Source organism: Rhinolophus hipposideros, assembly GCF_964194185.1.
Source record: "Rhinolophus hipposideros genome assembly, chromosome: X".
Classification (NCBI taxonomy): Eukaryota; Metazoa; Chordata; class Mammalia; order Chiroptera; family Rhinolophidae; genus Rhinolophus; species Rhinolophus hipposideros.
The window spans coordinates 71,821,889-71,848,084 of record NC_138046.1 but is presented as its reverse complement, the minus strand read 5'-3'; the positions used below and the strand labels follow the sequence as shown (position 1 = coordinate 71,848,084).

The 26,196-nt window shown below is 34.3% G+C and overlaps 1 protein-coding gene across 3 annotated transcripts in view; it reads left to right on the top strand.

Annotated features, from left to right (window-relative positions):
• The window catches only part of DACH2 (dachshund family transcription factor 2), a 788,103-nt gene that overhangs the window by 296,386 nt on the left and 465,521 nt on the right, over positions 1 to 26,196 (top strand). For all 3 annotated transcript variants that reach the window (XM_081043327.1, XM_081043326.1, XM_081043325.1), the window contains exon 3: positions 12,456 to 12,568. In XM_081043327.1, coding sequence (XP_080899453.1) covers positions 12,456 to 12,568 — 113 coding nt within the window. The remainder of the gene's footprint in view (positions 1 to 12,455; positions 12,569 to 26,196) is intronic.

Genomic DNA, 26,196 nt, shown 5'->3' with positions numbered 1-26,196 from the left:
GGCTTAATGTAAATTGAGAATTAAATGGAAACTATTACCTTGCTGACCTTGCTTCCCCAGTTTTCAAGCTAAAGTTATGGATGACTTTTCTAACCAAGTGCTTTTGAAGCAGAATCAATCTTTTCATCTAAATAGGAAATGAAAGGAAAATATTTTTCAGTTTTTATACCCTGCCCATTTTCAAAAAAGTTTCCTTTCTAAATTTAGATTGCAAAAATATTCAGTGTGCTTCTCTTTTGTTGCTTTATTGGTAACTCTGCCACCTGTCGATTTTGGTATTTTAAACCATTTCTGGGAGATTTCAGCAGAAAATCGATATATTTGGCTCTTATACCTCTGAAGTTCCAAAGGAATCTCACAAAAGTGCTTACATAACACTGTATGAAGTATTCTGGCAAAACATTCAAAATAATTCTTTTAACCTTTCCTCCCTCCCTTTTTCCCTCCCTCCCTCACTCCCTCCCTTCCTCCTTCCTTCTTTCCTTCCTTCCTTCCTTCCTTTCCTTCCTTCCTAGTTGATGTTTACTTTGTACCGAGAACTATGTTAGGCACTATGAAGCAATACCTATACAATAAGATACAGTCCTTATCAACAAGAAATTCAGAGTCTAGACAAGTAGCTAGATTCTATTTACATTTACATTTAATTTCTTGCAATATGCAGAGTGGGACAAACTACTCAGTTTACCATGATGCTGAGATAAATTTCGTTTATACTTTTACAATTCCTAAACGGATGAAAGTGCTGTATACATGCAGGAAATGCCTTCCTGCCCTGAAGATGACAGGAGGGTTAGAGTAGAGTCGTCACCAGCTCTTTCGTGAGGCAGATATTTCATTTCTCTCAGTACACCACATTGATGGGGGCAAATTTCCCATTGTTTAAGAACTTTATTCCATGGTTTTGACCTTGATAAATATTATTTTATCTCAAAAAGAGAAACAGTCAACAGGTTTTTACTACTTAGAGCAGGCTTTAAATTGTATTGAGCAATTATGAAATGAGAGTGTACTAGTTGAATTTATCTTAGAAAAAGCTATCAGCGATGAAACATTTTTTATTTTAGGATATAAAGGTTTATTTTTGTCTCTATCCTTCTGCCTTGAGGGGTTGTTATTTAACAGCGTATTGGTTATTGTCTATCCTGCTGTGCAGAAAATAGCATTCTCTCAAAGCAGAAAATGAATAACCCCCAGAAAGAGAAAGTCCAAAGACAATGAACACATACACTGTAAGATCCTGTCACAGATAGTATGTTTAGTACAATAATTATAATAATATTAATATAAGAGTAATGGGCTGGGAAAGGCATGAAAAACAAAAGCAAAAACACAGAAAATAAATACAGACTCTGATTTCTCATTTACAAGTAAAATTCCTTCATGTCAACTTTGACAATACTTTTTTTTTTAAAATTAAAATTCATTGGGGGTGACAATGGTTATAAAACTACATAGGTTTCAAGTGTACAGTTCTGTAATACATCATCTATATATCACATTATGAAAATATTTTTAATGTTTTTTATGCCCTCTATCTCCCTATATTTGGGGATATATTTTGTTTTAAAGATGCTCACACATTGGTTGTTTCTTTTCATGCACATTGTTTTATTATGGAGGATTTTGGAGAGTGGAGTTTCTCATTCCTGAAAATTCCTTGAATCAAATCATCTTGGTACCCATTTAGCAGATGATGAAACTGAAGAGAGATTAAGTTTCTCAGGGTTACAAACTGAATCGATGGCGCAGATAAATTCAATCTTAGTTTCTGAGTTGACAGTCTGTTGCTGGCCTGTTGAATTGTGCTGCCTCGTGGAAACCATAATTTAGGAAGAAAAATGACTTTTTGTAGAAGTGTGTTGATCTGTATCTAGGCTGTGGTGTCTCAAGTTTTACTTGTGATATTTGAATCTACCCAAATTTACCTGAGTTCAAAATGAAAGTGATGGAGGGCAGGGAACCATATGAGACAATCCAGTTGTTTATAGGCATGTCCGCTGCCATAGCAGTCTCTCAGGTCTTCATGCTCATTTACTAAAGTCTACCAACTTATCCATGGTTATGCCATAATCAGTGACAAAAAATTTGAATTTGGTTCTTGATTTACGTGTCAACTGCTATGATCTATTCTGACTTCGATGAAAATTGTCTTTATTATTTCAAAGAAGAAAAGAGATGTGGGACAGTTTTTTTTGCCCCTTGGTGGGGGGAATACCTAAGAAATGTTTTCCTGTCAAAATAAGAAATGGAGAAGGGAAAATGTGAAAGAAATCTGTGTATAAACATGTAGTCCATGTTACTGTAAGAAAATTAGAATTTCAAAATTAAAATGTAAAGTTTGAACTCTTGAATTCTACCTTAGAAGTTAGGACTTCTTAGGATGTAAATTAAGTATGTAGTAGGAAATGGTTGGGAGAGCTTTTCTTTTAAAATTGTGGTAAAATACATGTAACATAAAATGTACCATCTTAACCATTTGATTAATTACTTTTTTTAAAATTTAAAATACATATAACCTAAAATCACCATCTACAACATTTCATAAGTGTACAGTTCAGCAGTGTTAGCTATATTCATATGGTTGTGCAACAGATCTCCAGAACTTTTTTATCTGGCAAAATTGAAATTATACCCATTGAACAACTAACTCTTCATTTCATCTCTGCCCAGCCCCTGGCAAACACATTCCCACTTTCTGTTTCTATGAGTTTAACTACTCTAAATACCTCATATAAATGTAATCATATAGCATTTGTCTTTTTGTGATTGCCTTATTTCATTTAGTGTGGCATCAAGGTTCATCCAGGTTGTAGGATGTGTCAGAATTTCCTACCTTTCAAGTTGTACAGCACTTTAAAATGTTCAAACCAGTCATACATATATATATATATATTTATATATATACACACACACAAAATATATGTACACTATATATATACACACACTATATATATATATACACACACATACACACACATATATACACACATACATACATATATATTTTATGTGTGTGTGTATGTGTATACATGTATATTCTACACAGAGTTATCAGGTGAAGAAAATGCTATGGTATTATTCACACATTTTGCCCCTTTTGGGTAATTTTCCACAGAAGCAATCCAGCCACCTAACTTAAAAGATAAGCTAAAGTAGACAGATGAGGAAGTTGAAATGATGAGGCAGATGTATATGCCTTGAAGTTAATGAATTATGTGCATTTGACCACAATTACAGCTTAGATCTAACAATCAGATTCATAGATTATTTCATTTACATCTCTAATCTTAAAATGAGAAAACACGTCTAGAATAGTTATATGATTTGCCTAAGGTCACACAGCTCAACAGTGGCAAAAGTGCTATGCTATTTTTCTGTTGTTGTGCAACCAATGGCTTCAAATTTAGCAACTTAAAACAACACCCATTTGCTGTCTCAGACTTCTGTTTCTCAGAAGTATGGAAGGGCTTGGTTCAGTTCTGAGGGTCTTTCAAGGCTGAAATCAAGGTGTTAGGCTGGGCTTCTTTCTGGAAGCTCTGGGACAGAATCTGCTCACGAGTTCATTGAAATTGTTGGAAGAATCTAGTTCATTTCAATTGAGGGGCTGCTGTGACTGTTGCCTTGCTGGCTGCTAGCTCAGGGCTGTTCTTGGCTTCTAGAATCCACCTGTATTCCTTGACACGTGACCCCCTCCAACTTCAAACCAGCAATAGTACATTCTTTGATTTTCTATCTGCTTTGAAAGGGTTTGTGGGGTTATATTAGATCCACCCAAGTAATTTCCTTGTGTTTTATTCACTCAGAGTCAACTGATTGGTTACCTTAAGCACATCAGCTAATGGGATTTTGCCATGAAATATAGCATAATCTCAAGCATAATGTCTCATCATATTCAAAGTTCTAGCAATTAGAGCTGGAAATCTTGGGATGAAGGAGAATTTTGGAATTCTACCTACCACACTGGAATTAACCCTTTTGCCATGACAGTCGGATATATCCAAATGAATATATCTGAAATTTTTATACATAAAAATATCATTTACGTACAAAGCAGCTTAAATTGTTATTATTAAATGCATAAAATAGTCAGAACTTCAACTTTGTGTTTTTTTTTGTTGATTTCTGGCACATTTTATGCTAAGCAAAATAAGTCAGACACAAAAAGTCGAGAACCATATGATTTCACTGATATGTGGTATATAAATATGTAAACAACAATGGAACAAGACAAATGAAGAAACAAAAACTCATAGACACAAACAATAGTTTAGTGGTTGCCAGAGGGTAAAGGTGGGGAGAAGTGTGGTAGATGAGGGTAAACGGGATCAAATATATGGTGATGAAAAGAGAACCGACTCTGGGTGATGAACACACAATGTGATATATAGATGATGTATTACAGAATTGTACACCTGAAACCTATGTGATTTTACTAACAATTGTAACTCCAATAAACTTTAATTAAAAAAACACCTTGAAATCAATTAACAGTGAGAGTTAAGACTCAGGTTTTACTCCTAGTGCTTTCCACTGCACCACGCTGAATAACATCTAAGATTGTTTAAAGTACTTTTATTTTAATATGAGTTGTTAATAATTATCCATGTAGAACAAAATTTTTAAAAGATTTTATATCAGCAAGGAAACTGGCTTCTGTATTTATTAATTGAATGTGTGCTTTCAGGCTGTATCCCTAACCATATAGACTAACACAGCTTATTTGTGATCTGTTTCTCAAGGTCTTGCTCAACTTCATAAGCTCTTCTGAGTTGTGATATTAACACCATACTTCTGCATTTTCTGATTGACATTCAAACTTGAAATGTTAACTATTGAGATCATCATGGGATTATACACAGACTACCAATTACCAATGAGACTTCATTGGCCAGACATGAAAAACAATATTTTGGCTAGTTATTATATAACAGGCTCCCTAATGGTGGTACTAAAGTGCCCTTTGTGATAAAGAAAGCATTTATGATGATACAAAGTTAGAGGCCTTTCAGAAAAGCAGCAGCAGTTACAGTAGGTTATACTTCAGTGTTCCCAAGGCAGTGGAGCTTAACAAAACATTTCCCTGGTAACATTCGTTTAACAGTGTTTCACAATGAAACACTGTATTTGACCTTCTAGGGTCAAATACTGCACTTAGCAGATAGTGAATCAATTGGTCCAGCTGAAGTAGAAGACTCATTTAAGAAGTAATTGGAATTAGTCTTTCTCTGTCTAACTTATTTCACTTATAGTACCTTCTAGGTCCATCCATGTTGTCACAGATGGTAAGATTCCATTCTTTTTTATGACTGAGTAATATTCCATTGCATACATGTACCATATCTTCTTTGTACAGTCGCCTATCAATGAACACAAAGGTTGCTTCCATGTCTTGGGTATTGTAAATAGTGATGCAATGAACATAAGGATGCTTACATTTTTTCAAATTAGTGTTTTGGATAAAAACCCGAAGGGAGATTGCTGGGACATATGGTAGTTTTGTTTTCCATAGCGGCTGCACCAATTTGCAATCCCACCAACAGTGCATGAGGGTTCCCTTTTCTCCACATCCTCACCACCACTCAATGTTGATTTTTTGATGATAACCATTCTGACAGGTTATATCTCATTGTGGTTTTAATTTGCATTTTTCTAATTAGTGATGTTGAGCATCTTTTCATGTCTACTGGCCATCTGTATGTCCTCTGCTGAGAAATGTCTATTCAAGACCTCTGCCCATTTTTTAATCAGATTCTTTGTCTTTTCAGTGTTAAGTTGTATGAGTTCTTATATAAATTTTATACATTAACCCCTTATGGGTTGTATCATTGGTGAGTATCTTATCCCATTCAGTAGGATGTCTTTTCATTTTGTTGATGGTTTCCTTTGCTGCGGAAAAACATTTTTAGTTTGATGTAGTCCCATTTGTTTATTTTTTTTGTTTGTTTCTCTTGCCCGAGGAAACCATATGGTTTCATTTATACATGGAATCTAAAAAATAAACAAACAAACAAAACCTGAAACAAACTCATAGATACAGAGAACAAACTTATGGATGCCAGGTAAGAGGGGTTTTAAGGTCTTGGTGAAAAGGTGAAGGAACTAAGTACAAATTGACATTTATAAAATAGTGACAGTGATGTAAAGTACAGCACAGGGAATACAGTCAGTAATATTGTAATAAGTATGTATGGTACCAGGTAGGTGCTAGACTTATCAAGGGATCCCTTCATGAGTTATATAAGTGTCTAACCACTATGATGTATATACGAAACTAATATAATATTGACTGCCAACCTAGTGAAAAATTGAAAAAAATTAAAAAGGTAATTGTAGAAAAGGGAAGAAATGAATATTGAGGCAGATCACTAGAGTAAGGCATTTAGATTTATTTTTGTATGCACTCAGGAATATTGACTATTCTAGAACAAAAGATCACATACCTAAAGGGATGTTTCACCAAAATTCATAGCACGGTTTATGCAGAATGGACTGAAACAATGAAGCAACCTGTTTAAAATAACCTCCATGTGAAGTGATGAGGGCCTGAATTAGGATGTTAGAAATAGGAACGGAAAAAGATGGAAATTGACAACACATATTACAATGGAACAAAAGCATTAAAGACTGAAAATGAAGGGAGAAGATGAGGGAGAATCAAAATTATCCACATTATAGTTTTGGTAACCAAGAACTTTTGCAGTGATATACTGTTTGAATTCAAGAATGCCTTTGTTATAAGAACATGTGTCTGACAATGATATGATATACCTTAGAAGGGGAAATGGTTAATTTGATTTACTCTAAGATTTACTAAGGTGCATCCATTCCACTGATGTTAATAGGAATTACACAAGGAGAACAAAAGCAGGCTGCTAAGAATTCAAGCACTTCATCAGCACTTCTGTTATACAATCTTTGTTAATTATACTAAGAACTATATTAAAATTCAATCAGTTTATGACAAAAGTAAACTTATTTAAAGGTGCTAACACCAGGCCTAGAGCACATTTAACTTACATAGGGAGCAGTCAAGTAAATGAAGTATAAATTAGCTTCACAGCTATACTTTCTAGCAAGTGAGTAGTCAATGCTTAAATTGTTTATTACATCAGATTTCTTTTTCATTGAAGGAAAAACAGAAATTCAGTGTTAGCAAGGGAATTAAACATCACAATTTAAAATAACAGCTATAAATAATTCAATTTATTGCAATTATAATATTAATGCATAAACCTGAATTGTTCTCCAGGATCCTTGACGTTGTAGTGCATGACCCATTAACTAGTGGAGGTTTTCCTTCATCCCCTGAACACCCTTATGTTAAAGATAATTTCCTTAACTTTCCTAACCCTAATGTAATGCTGCTGTTGATGCTTTTAATATATCCAAATTTAAGTTTTGGATATGCCTATTAGAACTGAAAAAAGGAGTAAATGGTAATGGAATATAAATGACCGTGCCTCTAGTGTGTTTTTTGTTTCTTGTATTGATAGTGCCTAGAAACATGATGAACCACATTTTAAGTTCCCATGAACCAAGGGCTGATTGACGCCCAGTTTAACATAAGCACCATTTTATGAGAGTTACCATAGTGACCAGGTTCCAGTTATCAGCTTGAACAATTTCATATATGATTAATGTTAATTGCTCATTTTGCATGGATGCCTTTTTCCCAGTTGCTGAATTGGTTGCTGCTGCCTTTGATCTGTGTAGGAATACAATCCAGTGCAATAGTTAGAAAAATGATCAGTTTGCCAACACTGAGAGAAGATGGATTCAGGTTGCTGTGAGGTCAGAGTTTGTTTCTCTTCATAAACACTAAAAGGTCAGAGTTTAACTACCACTGGCATCCTTGAAATGTTGTAATAAATGTCAGACCTAAGAGATTATTATTAATCCACGATGCAATTAAAAGTCTTACTGTTCTGGCAAAAAACAAAGAAAGATTCTTATTTAATTTAACAAGCAAATTGAAAGTCAAAGTAGCACTTTCACAGTCAGGTAAACAACACCATCAAAGCTAATATTATTCGTGGTTTTCATGGCTTCCAATGTAAGCAAGGAAGAGACACATTCAGGGACTATCCGAGGGGATTTTAAATATCAGTGATAGCTCTGAAAAGTAAACCCCAGGTCATTGTTAACAGCTCCCACTTCAGGAATCCACTGCAGTAGTCTTTACAAGTTGCTGCTCATACCACCTTTAACTGCCATTATATCTTTAGCAATTTGCTCAGTTTGTCCCAGACTGTTACAAGTGTTTCTTTAAAGAATAGTAAGCTAAGCTTTCATTGAAGAGGACATGACTTGTGATTCCTCACTAAATCATGTGTGACCATATGATTTACATTAAATATCTTGAAGACTCATGACATGACTAATGAATGTATTAACAAGACTTTTTTCTTTGAAACAAAAAAATCATGCCTTTACTAAGTTGGTTATGATTTATATACAAATAGATGACATGAAATTAAAATAATTCCAATAGTGAAAATCCATAATCTTAATGAGCAAAGTATCAGCTACTTTGTCTATTACAACTTCAAATAAATTTATCATAAAATGTGTCATATCTTGTTGACACTAGAAGACCTGTTGAATTTCCCTCTTAGGGAAATGCTAGCTCTCTACAAAGTGTATAAACTGCAAGGTAACATTGATAGTAATTCACTTCAACTGCAGAAATATGAAATACTGTTGACATATATTTCAAGTTGGGTTATTCTTTAGTCTCAGGAGTTATTATTTCATTGTTTTCAATGAATTTTACAGAATAAAAGGTAAACTACATATCAAGATAAATTATGTTGAAGGATGACCTGGACCTAGAAAAAAATCATGATTCTTTGGAATAATGTCTCTCCAAACCACCTATAAATGTTACACCCAATGTTGATTCTATAAAGCTGAAATCTCTCAAAGATTTAGCTGAACTATTTATTCAAAGTTTTGATATTTTATGGGGTTATTTGCCATGTACTTTAACAACTTTCATTTGTGGTGTCCATGCCCGATAGGAACTTAAAAAAAAAAAAGGGTCCGTTTTGTTTTACAGAGTACAAATAACCTTGTAATTAAATTGAAAACAAATAATTGCCAACAAGTAATTATCATTCAATTAACGAGTAATTACGTGGGTTTTTGTGCCCTGTAAAATAAAGCATTACTGAAATCAGTAAGGCAATCAATATTTTAGCAGAAACAGGATGCTGCAATGATGGACCTTTCAACCTATGCTGATTAAATTGTCATCCAAATAACAGTTTCCTAGTTGAATCACCACATGTTTATTTGTCTTGATTAATATGTAAATATCTGCCTGATGCTAATAAAACTCTTAGAAGTATGGCAGGATCATCTATCAAGGATGATCTTTACCAATTTTCTGCAGAGTCCTCTATAAGTCTTTCATCATGTTGTCAGCCTTGTGTTCTTTGAAAGGAAATGCAGAAAATTCAGTGCTAGGAGTATCTTACTATAAAGGATCGTCAGGTCTAAAAGTAAAAATAAAGCAATCTTACTTTAGTATGGAGTGCCACTGATTATAAAGCACTTTCACAAGCCTGATGTTAATTAATTTACTCTAGGGGCCCAAGTCTTCTTCCCAAGAGTAGGCATCTGAATGTGATTTTTGCTTTCTGCTAAATTTAAGCAGGTTTGGAAGTAGATATCATATAATCATACTCACTAAAGAGTTAATCATAAATTTTAAATAACAGGTCAAACACATATCTTTATCACTAGACCATAAGCTCCTCAAAGTCAGAAGCTGTTCTAGGTTCTCAGAATATATCAAAGAACAAACAGACCAAAACCCTTGACCTTGTCAAGCTTATATTTTAACCTTTGTGACCCTGATAACCTAGTTACAGTTCCAGACATACACTGAAGAGCATGTTTGTGTACTGGATGATTGAATAAATGATACTGTCACTGCACATGTATAACTCCAGGGACTTTTAGTCCTTGAGAAGCTTGTGAAGCTTGTGGGGCCTCTCAGACACAAGACAGTGGTATCTACCCTTCTTTAACTACAATCACATTTGAATGGATCATATTTTGAATGTTCTATAATTGCTGTAGAGTCCAAGACTTAAAAATGATTAACTGCTGATTAAATGATGCAACTGGCTTGCAATTCATGTGGTCAAGGAGAACTGAGCAATCTAGGGAATATTTGGAAATTGTAATAACAGTGGAATGATATTTCCTGTTATTATGAATGAACTGACTTAACCATTAACCAGACCCTACTGTGTGCTAGACACCATGCAAATTGCTCAAGATATAGCGACAAAACCAGACATATGTGCTGCCTTCATGGAGCTTACATTCTAGATGGGGAGAGTCAAAATTAATCCTGCCAACATCATAAAATTATAAACTGAAAAGAATGGTAGGACGGAGAATATGGTCCTTTGGTTTATGGCATATGTAGTAAATGCTACCAAGCCATTTGTGACATAAGCCATGACTTCTCCAGTATAGATCTGATGGTTGGATATTTGACCAATTTTTTTCAAACCTTGGAGTTTAAGGTAGAACCACCAGGCTAAGAGGCCTCTAATGCCTCCCAAGCCTGAGCCAGTTTATTGGAAAAGAGCTACTTTTAGTTGTGAGATTGACCAAGATATTTGTCACAGAACTAGTTAAACCGTATGGCTTTCAAAGTTCACGGTCAACAGCTGGTTCATCATATGGAAGTAGAGGGAGCATCAGGCTGCTTTCTTCTGGAGGCAGCCTGTCTGGGACTCATCATGAGCATGAAGACAACACTGAAATGTTTACATTGGAAGAGTACAAAGAGTAAGCAGGTGGACCTGAATAAAGTTAGTAGGCTTGAGTCCTGACAAATGGAAAGACCCAAAGAAGCACTTAAAGAGCAGAGATTTGGTGAAGATTATTCAACAAGATAACATGCCTTCTTCTAATAACTGGATATACCCTGATGAATGTTGTTCCGTGATCTTGGGATCCTTTAGGGCATTTGAAATAAATAGCATATTTCTCTTATCACTATACCTTAAAAGAGTTAGGAAGCCATAAAACAAGACAAGGATAAACAGGATAACAACACCAAATTAAATAGAATAAATTATGGCTCAGAGTCAAGTAGAAAGAGAGAGGAGAGTCAGTTTATAAAACTGAAACATTGAATGAGGAAAACAGAATCTTTCATACTAGACTGATATACAATATTGATGTACAATGAAAGAAAGTAACACCAGCGGTATGTGAAAAATGAGCTGGGTAATGGTCCTTCTGTGTAAGGTTGCTAGAAGTTGTCTTCATTTAAAACCAGAGTTTGTCTTACATTGATGGAGCACTTTACTACTGCAAAGTTGATAGAGTGAGGTTTAACTTAAATTTCTTTGAGAAGCAAAAGTCATTTTTGGAAATGTTCCCTATCTGAACCTCATACATTTTTGTGGCTTGGGTTATTTAATAGTATTTTGTCAAAAGCCCTATTATTCTGCTTTGTAAACTGTGTTTCTACTAAAAACCAACAGCAGTATCTTAGGCAACATTAGAAAGTCATATTTGCAATATATTGGGTGACTAGAGAATGACTTGATCCTAATGTGTGAGGACTTACGCGCCTCCTTATTGTGGTGACAGCTTCCAAATGATATATTCAGTACACTGACTGTATTAGGGTACAAGATGGAGGCCAGATACTGGCTTTCTATTTCATTATTTTATGGCTTTCTATTTCATTATTTCACATTTGCAACTGAACTGTTCACACTAGGGTGAAGAATGTGCAAATGAAATGCGTTAGGTTAATGTTATAAGTTTAGCCTCAACTCATCGGTTAAAAACACCAATCAGTCTGTGAGAAAAGACAGCCTAGATTGCAAAGGTGGCAGGTTTTGTTAGTACAGCCACTTCAAGAGTGTGTGCTACTGGTTAGACAGCCTGGTTTTAAAAAATAGGGAGGAAAAAAACCCACTGAGGGAGAGGGGTCCTTTGTTCCTTGTGGGCTCCCGGCGGCTGTAGAAATGCTAATAAACATCAACTCTTACTCTACATCTCTCAACTCTTTACCCCTCACCTCTGGCATGCTGGGCAGAGACTTAATTACTCCATATTTTATACAATTTTAATTCTGTGAGTCCCTATCTGAGATTTCAATAGTATGTGTTAATACTAGGGATCAAGTGAGGGGTAACTGTGGGTTTCTCACAACAGGTAAGTTTCATTGCAAAATGCTGGTTTATAAATGGAATCTAAACTAAAAATTGATCTTTTATGATTTTAATGTTTGCCATAACTATGTTGGGAAATTTAGTGGGAAGGAAAATACTGGTCTTTTGGTAATCAGTGAAACCAGAGTTAATATAAAGTTATGTCACTGTTGGCAATTAAACAAGATTTAGAAGGAGAATGTAGGAAGTGATATTTCCAAAAATCTTTAACCTGATATTTGTTTGTCTGTTTTTCAACAGTTCACGGCCTGGCAGGCCTCCTAAGCGTTCTCTGGGCGTGTTGCAGGATAACGCTCGCCTTCTGCCCCACTCAGTCCCAGGCCTCTTATCACCAGGACTTATCACTCCGACAGGTAATAAAATCCATCCAATGATCACCCTTGTCTCCTCATACTGTCCAGCATTTGAAATAAACTAATATTGATCTAATTGCCTTGTCCTTCAGAGCTTTTCAAGCTCTACTAGAGGTTACATTATTGAATTTTTTGAGTATTCATGGAAAGAGTTTTGGTACTCCAGTGACTCAAATTAAATAGACATGACTTTTTAAAAAGTGAATTCTCATTTTCATGCAGGAAATTTCTTTCAAGGCCTTATTTTGTGCATGTATGCTTTTGTGTGTTGGGATGGGGGCACTGGCCCAACGAGCGTTGTCTGAAAGCATCCTATAGGATGTGTCACACCTGCTTACTTCTACTTAGTAATAGTCTTGTTTTCAAGGGCTCTGGGCACCTTTATATCTGTACAAGTTATTATTCTAGGTTAAAAAGTAGAAAAAAGATGCATCTCTGGTAGAGAAACCGTATGATTAGAAAAGAAATAAGTGCAAGTGGTCAGTCTTAAATCATAATCCATTGGTTTTCGTTGAACACTGTGATAAACAGTGCTCACCTAAAAATACCAGTCTCAGAAATTAGTATTGAACTTTTTGGACTCAAAAAAAAATAAAAACAAACCTAAAAGTGCACAAAACACTTAAAAATAAGCTTAACATTTCTCTCCTTGGACCTTTAAAAATCATTAAAGCTATTACATGGTACAAAATGAATTCAATGACAATGAGATCTTTATAAATTCAGAGACAAAAATTTGTAAGGCACCTACTGTGTTTTGGGTATTAGTCCTATAGATAATGCATCATTATGTGAGTAGCAGTCCTTGTCACAGTAAAATTAGGGAGAAGGACATGTAAACCAATAATTGCATTAAAGTGTGATACAGACTATAATAAAAATACGTACATAGAAGGTAATATAAGATCACAGAGATGGGAGCCACTATGTTAGTTTGGTAAATTGGTTAATGCTCAGAGAGATCAGATCTTCAGGACTATGTCTTATAGGCTGAGTGTTGGACAAATGCAGAATCGGGGGGGAAACATTCAAGGCAGAGAGACGAATATAGACAAATATGCACTGACGACAAATAGCCTAGTGTGCTAGGGGCAATGACAGTTAAGTTACAGAGATTTGAGGTCAGAGACTCCTAGATGATATGGTTAGAATAGAAAGGGTGGGGAAAGATAGCTTGTGAAGCTAGTTTTTTCATTTATCATGTTTTGTAGTTTGTGGTTTTCCCTATAGACCAGTGGTTTCTAAAGTATCATTTAAGGACATTCTTTACTGGCTGACATGGACTTGGGGAAATACTTCCAGGTTCCTCACTTCTGCCTCAGTTAGACTTTTACATATTGTAATTGACATATGATTTTTTTAAAAAAGTGCTGTAGGTAAAAGGAACAACTTCTAAGTAACTGAATAAATGTTCTAAAAACAATTGCTGTGGAGGGTAAATAGCAGTGAAGGGAAGGAGGGTCCGTTGCTCCAGTTCAAGGGAGAAATACTGAGGACCTGAGCTAAGGAAAATTCAGTAGAGTGGAAACAAATTCAGAGAAGGTTAGTAATTTGCATTAATCACATTTGACAATTGATCAAAATAGAGGGTGGAAAGATGACGTCTTGAATGATTCATATCTAACCTGGGTGACAAGCTGGATGATGGTATCATTATCTAAGATGGAGAACTTAGGAAGAGACTCAGGCTTTGGGGGTTAGATAATGATTTTTGTAAACTTTAAGTATTTATAAGCAAATTCTAATACAAGAAGAAAGGAGCTCTGTGTATAAAAAATAATACAGAGGGAATAGCAGTGCCTGGAATATATCTTGGTATTCAATAAATGATAATCTATTTTTTGACTTCTAAAATATATTGACAGAGCCCAGAAATTGTACCTTGTAAATAATTAGATCAGTGTCCAGATTTTGTCGGAGTGTTTAAATTAAAGAAAAAAAAAGGATTTGAAAATTGCCTTGAAGCTAATGTACTCTTGAGTAAACTTTAGTACCTTAACTGTTGAGGAAAACCTGTAATGTATGTTAAGTTCTTATTATATACCAGGCATGGGTGCTAAGTGTTTTGTATACACTTCATTTAATATTCATAGTAGTTTTACGATATTGTAAACAATTTATGGCTCAGTGAGTTTAATTTCGTAGGGTCACAAAGCAATTGAGTAGCAGAACTGGATTTCAAACCCAGGTCTTTTAAACTCCAGAGCCCATAACTCTTTCCTGATCATCATGGTGTCTTATAGTGCATGTGAAAATCCATTGTGAAGTTTTGATCTCCTCCTACTTTACTTGGTATATGAGTTCTGACAATTAGGTTAGTGAACTTGTTGCAACGATGTTGCTAACCTTTTTTGTTATCAGAAGGATTATTCGTTATGAATTGGTACCAACTGGACAAACAGTTAACTAAGTTTACTATTTGGAAGTGCTGAAAAGGCTGCGTGAACTTTTCACCAACAATTCATGGCTCTTACATCAAGACAATGCACCAACTCACACAGTACTGTCTGTGAGGGAGTTTTTATCCAGTAAACAAATAACTGTATTGGAACACTCTCCTTACTCACCTGATCTGGCACACAGTGACTTCTTTCTTTACCCAAAGATAAAGGAAATATTGAAAGGAAGACATTTTGATGACATTCAGGACATCAAGGGTAATATGATAACAGCTCTGACGGCCATTCCAGAAAGAGTTCCAAAATTGCTTTGAAGGGTGGACTAGGTGCTGACATCAGTGCATAGCTTCCCAAGTGGAGTACTTTGAAGGTGACCATAGTTATAATCAGCAATGAGGTATGTGGCACTTCTTCCAGGATGAGTTTGCAAACTTAATTGGCAGACATTGTGTATGCTTCACCCCCTACCAGATAATGGAGCCTCCTTCCTTGGATTATAGCCTTGGCCTTCTGTCCTACAACTTTAATTTACCACTGTGAGAGTCATCAAAGCAAAACTCCTTTTCTTTAACCCTTTGCTTGTGCCTAGAATGCAATGATAGAGGTAGATAAGGCATTGAGTGGGGAAAGGCATGAGTACTTTTAAATGGCAGACAGTAGAAAAAAATGTTAAACAAGGGAAGGAGGAAGAATCTGCATATATATATATATATATATATATATATATATATATATATATATATATATATATATAGTAATTCCTCTCCTTAGTTTACATGAGGTTATTTTACATGACCAAGAATATCCTACTCACTATAGTCAAATATAAGGAGAAAAAAGCTGTGTAAAACCAAGTAGAAATAATTCTGGGAATATGCATTATTTTGGATTAGACAAACCACTTCTCTCCTCCACTAGCAAAGATAATTGAGATGGACTCAGTTATCCATTTAACTAACAGCAAGTTTCATATTTGAGATTATACTTAATATGCATTACAAACTTGACTTTCATTAATTTATTTAAAATACTTTCAAAGAATTCAGTTGGCATTTTTAATATAGTTTGCTACAGGTTAAGAATTATTTTTTTTTCCCAAATGATTATTGAAATGTTTTAGAATACTTTTTAGTTTTAGGTCCCTATGTCTCAAAATATGTTTTGTAAAGAACGCAATAGTTATACAGCTGTGTATAATTTTACATAATACTGGTGAATCAGTTATTGAAAAGAGTCTACTGCTGCTTTCAGTTTCAAAGTCATATGTGTAGAGAAGCCCCTTTGAATCCAGCTGAGTTTGTCTAAGTAATGGAATTTGTTCTGTATTTGTTTATGTTATTTCTTGAAAATGGGATCTAAAGGTAACAAAATAGAATGATAATGATGTCTCTTTTCAGATATTGTGTGATGTTTTCGTATATTATTTTTGCCTTTAAGTTGTTGTTCACTCTCAAGTAATTGTAAGCAAAAAATGGAAGTGAAAAGGTTTAGAAATTGATACGGTATCATCCTTAGATTTATTTAGGAAGGGTTCTCAATTTATTCATATAGCCTGAATGTGAATCTTTCAAAATGCAGAATATTTTTCAGGTATGCTACATTGTTTTATCTGCTTCTTATAAAGGTACTTCCTTTTAATTTCTATTTTAATATGATTTTATTTTCATTTTTGATTTGTATTTTTTATTTCAAAGATGGGCATTTTCTTCTTGGTTACATTTCCCATATACAATGAAACCTGATTCCTTCCAACTCCACTTATTCAGAATTTACGATAATTCATACAGTGGCTATGCTGACGTCTCGAGTATTAATAGAAATATCTTTTTTAAGCAAATTAAAACTATAAACAAAATTGTGTGTGTTTGTGTGTGTATGTATGTGTGAATGTCTGCATGAGTCATTAAAATACTTAGGAGTTTTAAATGTACTTAGGTATCCAAAAATTACTTTAGCAAGCTCTGTTTCCATATAAATAATCAACATACTAATTACTTATGATAGGTCTTTATTCATTAAGATAGGACTCACATGATATCTTCTTGGTAATATTCTTTGCCATGTATTTAGCTATTATATCTATGTAACTAGAGACATAGATCTAATATCTATATCTATCATCTATTTGTATCTGTAAAGATACATATGCATTCATTGTTTTCATTTAACATATATTTATTGAACATCTATTGTGCACCAACCAGTATGAGGAAAATTACAACATATTAATATAAAAGTCATTTTGTGAGTAAGTTTTCCCAAATTCCATTCAGTTTTTTCCCTAGTAATTACAAAATGATGAAGTTTGACTGTGTTTTTTCTTCATATATTGAACTGCTGATATTCTCCTCTCATGTTTCTGTCTCTGTTCCTGTTGTACAATCCATATCTTAATTCCCTGATAGCACACTAGTACATAATAATCCCATTTAATAGTATTTTCTGTAAAAATCATTTGGGCTATAGGGGGAAAAAGAAGAGGGAATATCCTCCCTATCTTTCTCTGCAGCTCTGCAAAAATGCTACTATCCCTGGATCACACAAAAAGGATGGATTAGTCATGTGTGCCTTCGAATTTCCCAAAAGATGACTGCTCCCCTTTCCTCAGCTTATGAAGCATTTCAGAGACAGATGTGGAATTTGGCCTGAGAGCGATTTAAACTGACAGCTTACAAGGAAGTAATATAGTGCTTCAGATGAAATTCCTATAGTGTTCATTCCTTAAAAGGTAGCAGATTCTTTAGCTGTTTTTTGTCTGTTTGTTCGTTTGTCTTATCGAACTCTATTATGGCAAAATATTTTTAGGAGTCTTAGCTGCTGTTCAAGTACCTGGGTAACTGAGCCCATGAAGATCCAATCCAATAATAGTAACTACAGCACTCAATTCAGGATTGGCAGAGCCATAAATAGAATCCTGCCAAGACTTGGCAGTGTGATATCAACTTCATGATATGATATAATGCCAATTAGCCTGATCACATCACTGGAATCAGTGTCTCTTTCTTCTCACTATGCATTTCATATTCTCAGTTAGTTTGGATGCAAAAAGTGGTCATAAGGAAGACTGAAAGGTCCTAGGACATTATTTTGTGAGTGTTAAAAGGAGAGATCAATCTAGAAAAAGCCAAATGAAGCTTTTTGATGGTTGACATAAAACATTTCTGTTTCTATGACTATTGTTGAGTTTCCCAGTGAACAGTATTGTAAAACGTGCTGCATGTCACACAAGTGATAACTGCTCTTGTGTCGATGAATTTTCTTTCAGTTATTTCTTGCGTGCTCAGGAAGAACCATTGACCTAATAGGAGACAGAGGTTGAATTATTAATATTTTCTAACACAGCGGAGTTTAGACTTAGATGTAATTACAGTTTCTCTACTAAATAAAAAGTTTAACTACATTAGTTTAATATCAAGAACTCCGTTCATTATATTAGTTGAATTTGGTTTTTCAAATGCTGATTGCTGTGTTAATGTCTGTCAGTGCTTTTTTTTTCCTAGAGGTATTATAAGTATTTTAACCTAAAAATGTCTCCACCCAATTTTTTTAGACTCCTGCCAATCATTTTTGTCTTGCATGGCTGGCTTATAAAGCAGAAGCCATGGCTTATTTCCAATGCAGGTGTGTGTGGGGGAATTGGATTTTAAGCAAACCTCACAGGATGATGACGGTGATGATGATGATAATCTATATAGTGTTTTATAAAGTACCCCCAAATATTTAATCTGTGTTTAGGTGTATGCATTAGCTAAACTTTAAAAAGAATGATTTTCAAATGTTTTCTTCTTTGATACTCTCAGCCATTCTGTCAGCTTAGCATTAATATTTCTGGTTAACAGATGAAGAAAATGAGTTTTCAAGAAGTGAAATGGTACCAGAAGATGGGGGGAGAGGGTGGTAGAGAAAGGAAAAGGGGGTCAAATATATGGTGATGGAAGAAGAACTGACTCTGGGTGGTGAGTACACAATGTGATATATAGATGATGTATTATAGAATTGTACACTTGAAACCTACCGTGTTTCCCCCAAAATATTTTATTATAATATAATTTATTTTTATTTATTTTAATATTATTATATTATTTTTGTATTTATATTTATTCGTTTTTACATTATTATTATATTATTTTACTATAAGACCCGGTCTTAGATAATATATTATGTATTATATATTATCTTATGTATATATATTATATTACATAAGACCCAGTCTTACATAAATTTTTGTTCCAAAAGACCCATTAGAGCTGATGGTCCAGCTAGGTCTTATTTCTGGGGAAACATGGTATGTAATTTTACTAACCATTGTCAACCCCAATAAATTTAATTTAAAAAAGAGAATTTAAATGATTTGTCCCTAATCTCAGAGACTGAGAGGTGGAGCCAGAATTTCAAAGCCCAGGTCTCTTGATCATTAATACCATATTTTTACAAATACATTGAACTACATCTTTCATGCAAAAACTTAGTATTGAAAATTTAGGCTATAAATCTTCAGGATTGTATCAGAACTGCTTATGTTAAATGTGAGAGATGACATATCTAGTATTTCAGTAAAAGGAAGTTTTTGGAATAATTCATATAGTTGACTGTTGGTGATTATATACCATCAATAAAATAAAATGTTGCTATTTTCCTTTTTTCCTTGCCTGTTTTGATCATTCATATAGAAGTTTATAGTGAGGGGCAGCTAGTATAATTATATGTGGCTACATATTTTTTCCAAATTTAAAAACAATCTTCTGAATGATTACATCCTACTTTTCCTGTAAAGAAAGGTAGCAGTTATAAATTGTTCCTGGTGACAATTCTTGAGTGAATTACTTTGATATATATGACTAATGAATTAATACGGTTAAGTTAATGAGAAATAGAAATGTTGCCAAGCTCCACTAGTCCGGCTGCAGTGCTGCTCCACATTTACAGTTCTAGCTTCCTCCTGTGTTGAGAGGATCACTGATGACTACACACTGTCATTGTGATAAATGATATATCCCACAGTGCCCTGCTTTCCATCTGGTCAATCCTCAAACCATCCCCAAATGAGAGATCTCATAAAAATCATACTCACTAGCCAAGTTTAGTGGATTATAGAAAGATGCATTTGCATCTCCAGGGCCCATCCCCCAACCTGGTTTTCCCCCTGATATGGAATTTACATTACATGAAATACACAACTCTTCACTTACTACATGTGTCACTCATTCAGTGTCTGCTCTTTATGCTGGCTTGCTTTTTTCCCAAGGGAGAAAGAGTATATTTAAATAGCACAATAGAACTTTTCATTGTGTAATATGCCTGAGGAATCATAAGCTGCCTTATCACTTTTTTTTGGAGGCAGTGGATGGCTGTATTGAAATGACACATTACATTAAAGCATGTAGTAAGGTTAATTAAAAACATTCTGTATAGTTATTTAAAAAATACACTGAGTATCAATCGTTCAAGAAACCCTACAAAGGAAAATACATTTCCTACTATTTTGTATCAAAAAGTTATAGCATCTATAGGCATCACCTTCGTGTTGTGACCAAAAATGAATAACAAAAACTAGGCTTAATACGTAGTTCTCACATTTAAAAAATTCTGTAAACCATAAGATATCCTGCCTTTAATGTCAACCAAATGTTAGGGGTAGGAATTGGTTACTGTGGCGTTGGTGGTGGGAAAAATGCATTGAGATACTTCTTTGATTCCCTTAATGCAGTATACAAATTCTGGATGTGTGTTGAACTCATTTTGTTCATATTTAATGTAGGAAAAATCCTGAGAGTTCTCCAAATGTCAAAATTTTTTGTTGTATATTTGTACACATGCCTGAGTCAACATGGATATTGCACAAATATAGAGCTTAAAAATGTGATTAATGTATGCTTCCCCTCTCTGCTCACTCATTTAATCCTTTTAATTGTCACCTGAAAGTGCCAGGTGAGAGGTTTCTTAAATCATTCTGCAAAATAAATCTGGGTTAATAAATCATACAATATATTTCTTACACGATCATTAGAAATAAAATTTAGAACTCTCATTTTAAATGACAACATAAAAAGGACCAGTTAAACTCGGGTTCAGGTTTTCTCTGAATGCCCAAAAGTAACATTTTATTTTTTAGTAGTGTTACTTGTGTAACCCAAGGATCAACAGAGAAGAACTATGTTTTTAATCATATAAAAGACCCTTTCCCCCTTGCATCCTATGTGAAAGTACATGAAGTCACTTAAATTACTGTAATAATAAAACCCTGAAACAACAAAAGAACGACAAACAAAGGAAGAAACGAAAACTCATAGACACAGACAATAGTTTACTGGTTACCAGAGGGTAAGGGGGTGGTTGCTGGTAGAAGAGGGTAAAGGGGATCCAATATATGGTGATGGAAGGAGAACTGACTCTTGGTGGTGAACACACAATGTGATATGTAGATGATGTAGTACAGATTATACACCTGAAATCTATGTAACTTCGCTAATAATTGTCACCCCAATAAACTAATTTAAAAAATTAAAATTAAAATAAATAAATAAAATGGGCCATACATGATACTGATGGATGTTAAATAGAAGCCAAAGTAAGGAGGGAGAATTTCTCATATAGGACTAACATTGGGTGAAAGAGGGCAATTGGTAATAATCAGTTGGTGGATAGAGCATCATCATATGTAACTGTGGATTGCTACCTATGTTTTGTTATTTGTAAAAGACTGAGAAAGTCCCTTGCTAAAAATACACTATTAAAAAAAATTTTGTGGCACAACTGAACATATTCTAGTGTACGATTTGATGTTCTGACATATGTGCACATCCACAAAATTGTCGCCACAATCAAGAAAGTGAGAATATCCATTTCCCTAAACTTTCCTAGCATCCCATCCGTTCTTTGCTGTCTTCCTCTCAGACAACTACAGACCTGTCTTCTGTCAGTATAGTGTATATTTTCTAAAATTTTACTCGTATATAAAGGAAATCATAGAAAATGCATTATTATTTTTTGTTAAAGTTTGTTGAGGTGACAGTGGTCAACAAAATTACATAGGTTTCAAGTGTACAATTCTGTAATACATCATCTGTATATTGCATTGTGTGTTCACCACCCAGAGTCAGTGTCATCACCATATATTTGACTCCCTTTACCATGTTCTTCTATTGTCTGACTTCTTTCACTTAGAATAATTATTTGGAGATTCTAAGTTTCTGTGTGCAGTAATAGTTCTTTCATTTTGATTGCTGAGTAGTATTCCATGATATGGATAAACCACAATTTATTTATACATTTTCATCTCGTAGACATTTGAATTGTTTCCAAGTTTTTTGGCTATTGTGGATAACACTGCTTTAAACCTTTGTTTACATGTTTCTGTGGATATATGTTTTCATTTCTCTTGAATAAATATGGGAGTGGGATTACTTGGTTGTATGGTTAAAAGTATGCTTAAGTTTATAGTAAACGTTAAAACTGCTTTCCAAAGTTGTCATACCCTTAGATTCCCATCAGCAGTGTGTGAGAGTTCCAGGCAATGATAATTGCCAACACTTTGTCTGGTTGGTCTTAGAAATACATTCTTTAACAACCTGTTCCTGAATCCTGTATTCAAGCATTTGTACCAAATACTGTCTCCTGTTTAAAGGTAAATCCTTGAATTAAAGTAATTAGTACTTTGTTTAGTCATGTGATGTTAGCATATAAACGGTTATCCATTTTTGCCTAAGTGCAGGTTTATAGTCAGTTAGGAATAGAGACTGAGGACCATGGTGAAGGGCAGATCCTTTGGGGATGATCAATAGTTTGTTTGTGTGAAGCATCATGGACCTTGACATTGTGAAGGTGAACACACGCAGGGGCAAGGGAGTGAAGCCAATGATGAGAAAGTGCGAATGTGACCCAAGCAAACTCTTTCTACTTCATAGTTTTGCCTAGAACCAGCATAGAGGAGAAGGAAACAAATATTTGCAAACTGAAAGTTGGAGTCATACTTTTTATGACTGTTATTTCACAATGTTAGGTTTTTGATCAGGATCACACTTGAAAGCTGAAATAGATACTTCTAGGGGAAAAAAAGGAAATTCCCTATGAGGCTAAAGAAGAAAAATAATTTTCTTTAAATTCACCTATGGGAAGAGCTTTATGAAAGAGCACACCCTTTGGGCTTAGATATTTTGGTCACAAGGGATAAATGCCCTAAGTCTAGTTTTCAAAAGTAAAGAAACAAACCTCAAGATATTAAACATCATTGTGAAAGTGTGAGTTGAATTAAGAGCTTAATTAATTAAATAAATGGATAAATGGCAAAGAACACTGTCTTTAAACTGTTAGAAATATGTGGTATTCCATCACACTAGCAAAGTAAAACTGAAGTTGAAGTCAAACAGTTTCTGCTGTGTATTTTAGTGAAGAATTTATGATTTATGGAAGTGGACCTTTTCATTTTCAGAGCATAGCTTCTACGCCTATTACTTTTTTTTTAAAATTGTGTCCCAGGCTGATGTTTGATTACTGTGCATTGGATTTTATTTTAGGACAGGAATATCTATTGAATGTTTTTTGAAAGATAACTAAAATGACCAAGAGAATGGAGAGGCTTGCATATGAAGCAAGCTCAAAATTAATAGTACCCTTTAGGCAAGATAGATAAAATATAAAAGAAATATGGTGTAAGTATATTAGGCCATTAAAGACATGCACTGAATGATTGAAGACCTGTTCACTATTTTACAGAATATGAAATAAATATCCTGATGATTGGAGGAGGAAATAGGAGTAAGACTTGAAAACTTTATAGGCTGAAAGGGAAAGAGAAATACTGATTTTCTGGTTTAAAAGTTTGTCCCAATTGCAGTCCAGTTCAAGTTCTGTTAGAACTTATTGACATAAAAATGCTATAAAAAATGATTTAAAAAACCTTAGGGATGTTTATTATAAGCCCACTTTTTTTTACCTTCAAAGTGACATCTGTTGAAATTAATGATTATAAATTTCCAAAAATCATCTTTGGGTGTCTCGTTAGATAGAGAACAAAAGAAAGGTCTGTCTCTTCACGACATTGTTTACGTTATTCATTTCAAAATTGATAGAAAGAAGTCCGTAAAATAAAGTTCTCTTTTTCCTATTTTTAACGTGCTTTGAGGAATTCCTACTAAAACCATACATTTGCTTATATATTACTTTTATCCGTTTGACCAGCAATTAATCCCTTAATAAGTTACATTATTCAAAATTATTTTATATTTAATTTTATATTAAAAGTTGCAACAAACAATAACTGAAAATTTTGGATAGCTTCTACTGGTATGTTGTGGATTTCTAAAAATTAAACGTAAATATTAGTGGAAGATAAAACATAGACGAGGTTGACAATTAAGTTTAAGAACTTGCTGCAACGATGTTGCTAACCTTTTTTTTATATAAGAGGGATTATTCATTATGAATTTGTACCCACTGGACAAACAGTTAACTAAGTTTACTGTTTGGAAGTGCGGAAGAGGCTGCATGAAAAAGACGACCTGAACTTTTCGCCAACAATTCATGGCTCTTGCATCACAACACTGCACCAGCTCACACAGCACTGTCTGTGAGGGAGTTTTTAGCCAGTAAAAAACTGTATTGGAACACTCTCCTTACTCACCTGATCTGGCCCCCAATGACTTCTTTCTTTACCTGAAGATAAAGGAAATATTGAAAGGAGGACATTTTGATGACATTCAGGACATCAAGGGTAATACGACGACAGCTCTGATGGCCATTCCAGGAAAAGAGTTCCAAAATTGCTTTGAAGGGTGGACTAGGCGCTGGTGTTGGTGCATAGCTTCCCAAGGGGAGTACTTCGAAGGTGACCGTCGTGATATTCAGCAATGAAGTATGCAGCACTTTTTCTAGGATGAGTTCGCGAAGTTAATTGTCAGACCTTGTACTTCCATAATTATGTCCGTGTTTAAAATCCAAAAGGGACATTACTTCAACATTAGTCCTACTTGTAGTTAACAGACCACCTGTCCACTAACACTTCAATTGTTTCAAAATTACAAATCTCTTTGTTATGCCTTGCTTGAAACTCTTCTATGCCTTTTTGTTAACAGCAAAATAAAGTTAAAATTTCTTAACGTGGAAAGAGTCTTTCTTATCCTCCCTGAGCATAACTTTTTATCCTCATCTACTACAACTCCTTCCTCAAATACCATGTCCTGTATAATCTCATTAAAGTTCTCTCTTTTCTTCAGATACCCATGCTTTTATATACATTCATAACTTTGTGTATGTTCTTTCATCTGCTTTGCTCTATTTATGAAGGTGAGCTTATTACAATTACAGAAACTCTTTTGACATAGGAACTTCTGACTAGATATAGCAGTATATTAATTATATGTAATTATTTTATTCTCTTTAAAGTGAAAATAAAATACTTGAATAAGGTGATCATTTCTGTCAACTTACTATGAGTAGCAAGTTCTTTTAACAAAACTAATGAATAATTTTTGAGCACTAATTACATTTTCAACTCTTACAAGCTCTTATGTGTCACTATTTTCATGTCATTTTAAGGTTTTGTTTCTAAAACACAGGATCAAGGATGCTAGATAAAGCCAATGATATTTCTGGCATGTCAAATGTATGCAAAAAGAAAAACTTCTATGATGACATCTCCATCTATTTGATTACTTGAAAAAGCCACTGACAACCTTCGTGTACTCCTAGGAATTAGTACAGATGCTCTGCTATACAGAAAAATGGACTGAAAACTTCAGACCTTTGAAAGTACTCTGGAACATTGATTCATCTGCTATAAGATTCCCTATAGCCTGATTAATTTTTATTTTTAATTTACTAATTTGAAGTTTTAGTCACTTGTCTGCCGTACCTCCTGACAGAGTTGGGGATAGTATTAGGTTGGTGCAAAAGTAATTGCGTTTTTTGCCTTTTTTTTTTTTTTAAACCTTTTAAACAGCAATTGCTTTTGCACCAACCTAATAGTTGGAAGGAAAGTAGAAATCAAAGATTGCAGGAGGGAAATAACCCCAAGATGAAGGTTCACCACAGTATGGCCACAATTATATGGAGTTATAGAAAGGGACGAAAGAAGTTAATTGGTCATTTGTGTGTGTCTAGTTTGGTAAAACTATGGATTGTATTCAGTGTTTCTTGTCACAGGATATAAGACTGAAAAGTTATTTCTGAATTTTATTACCTGTGTTTGGTATAGTGGGATGACAAACAAATAGATAAGGAATTAACATATTG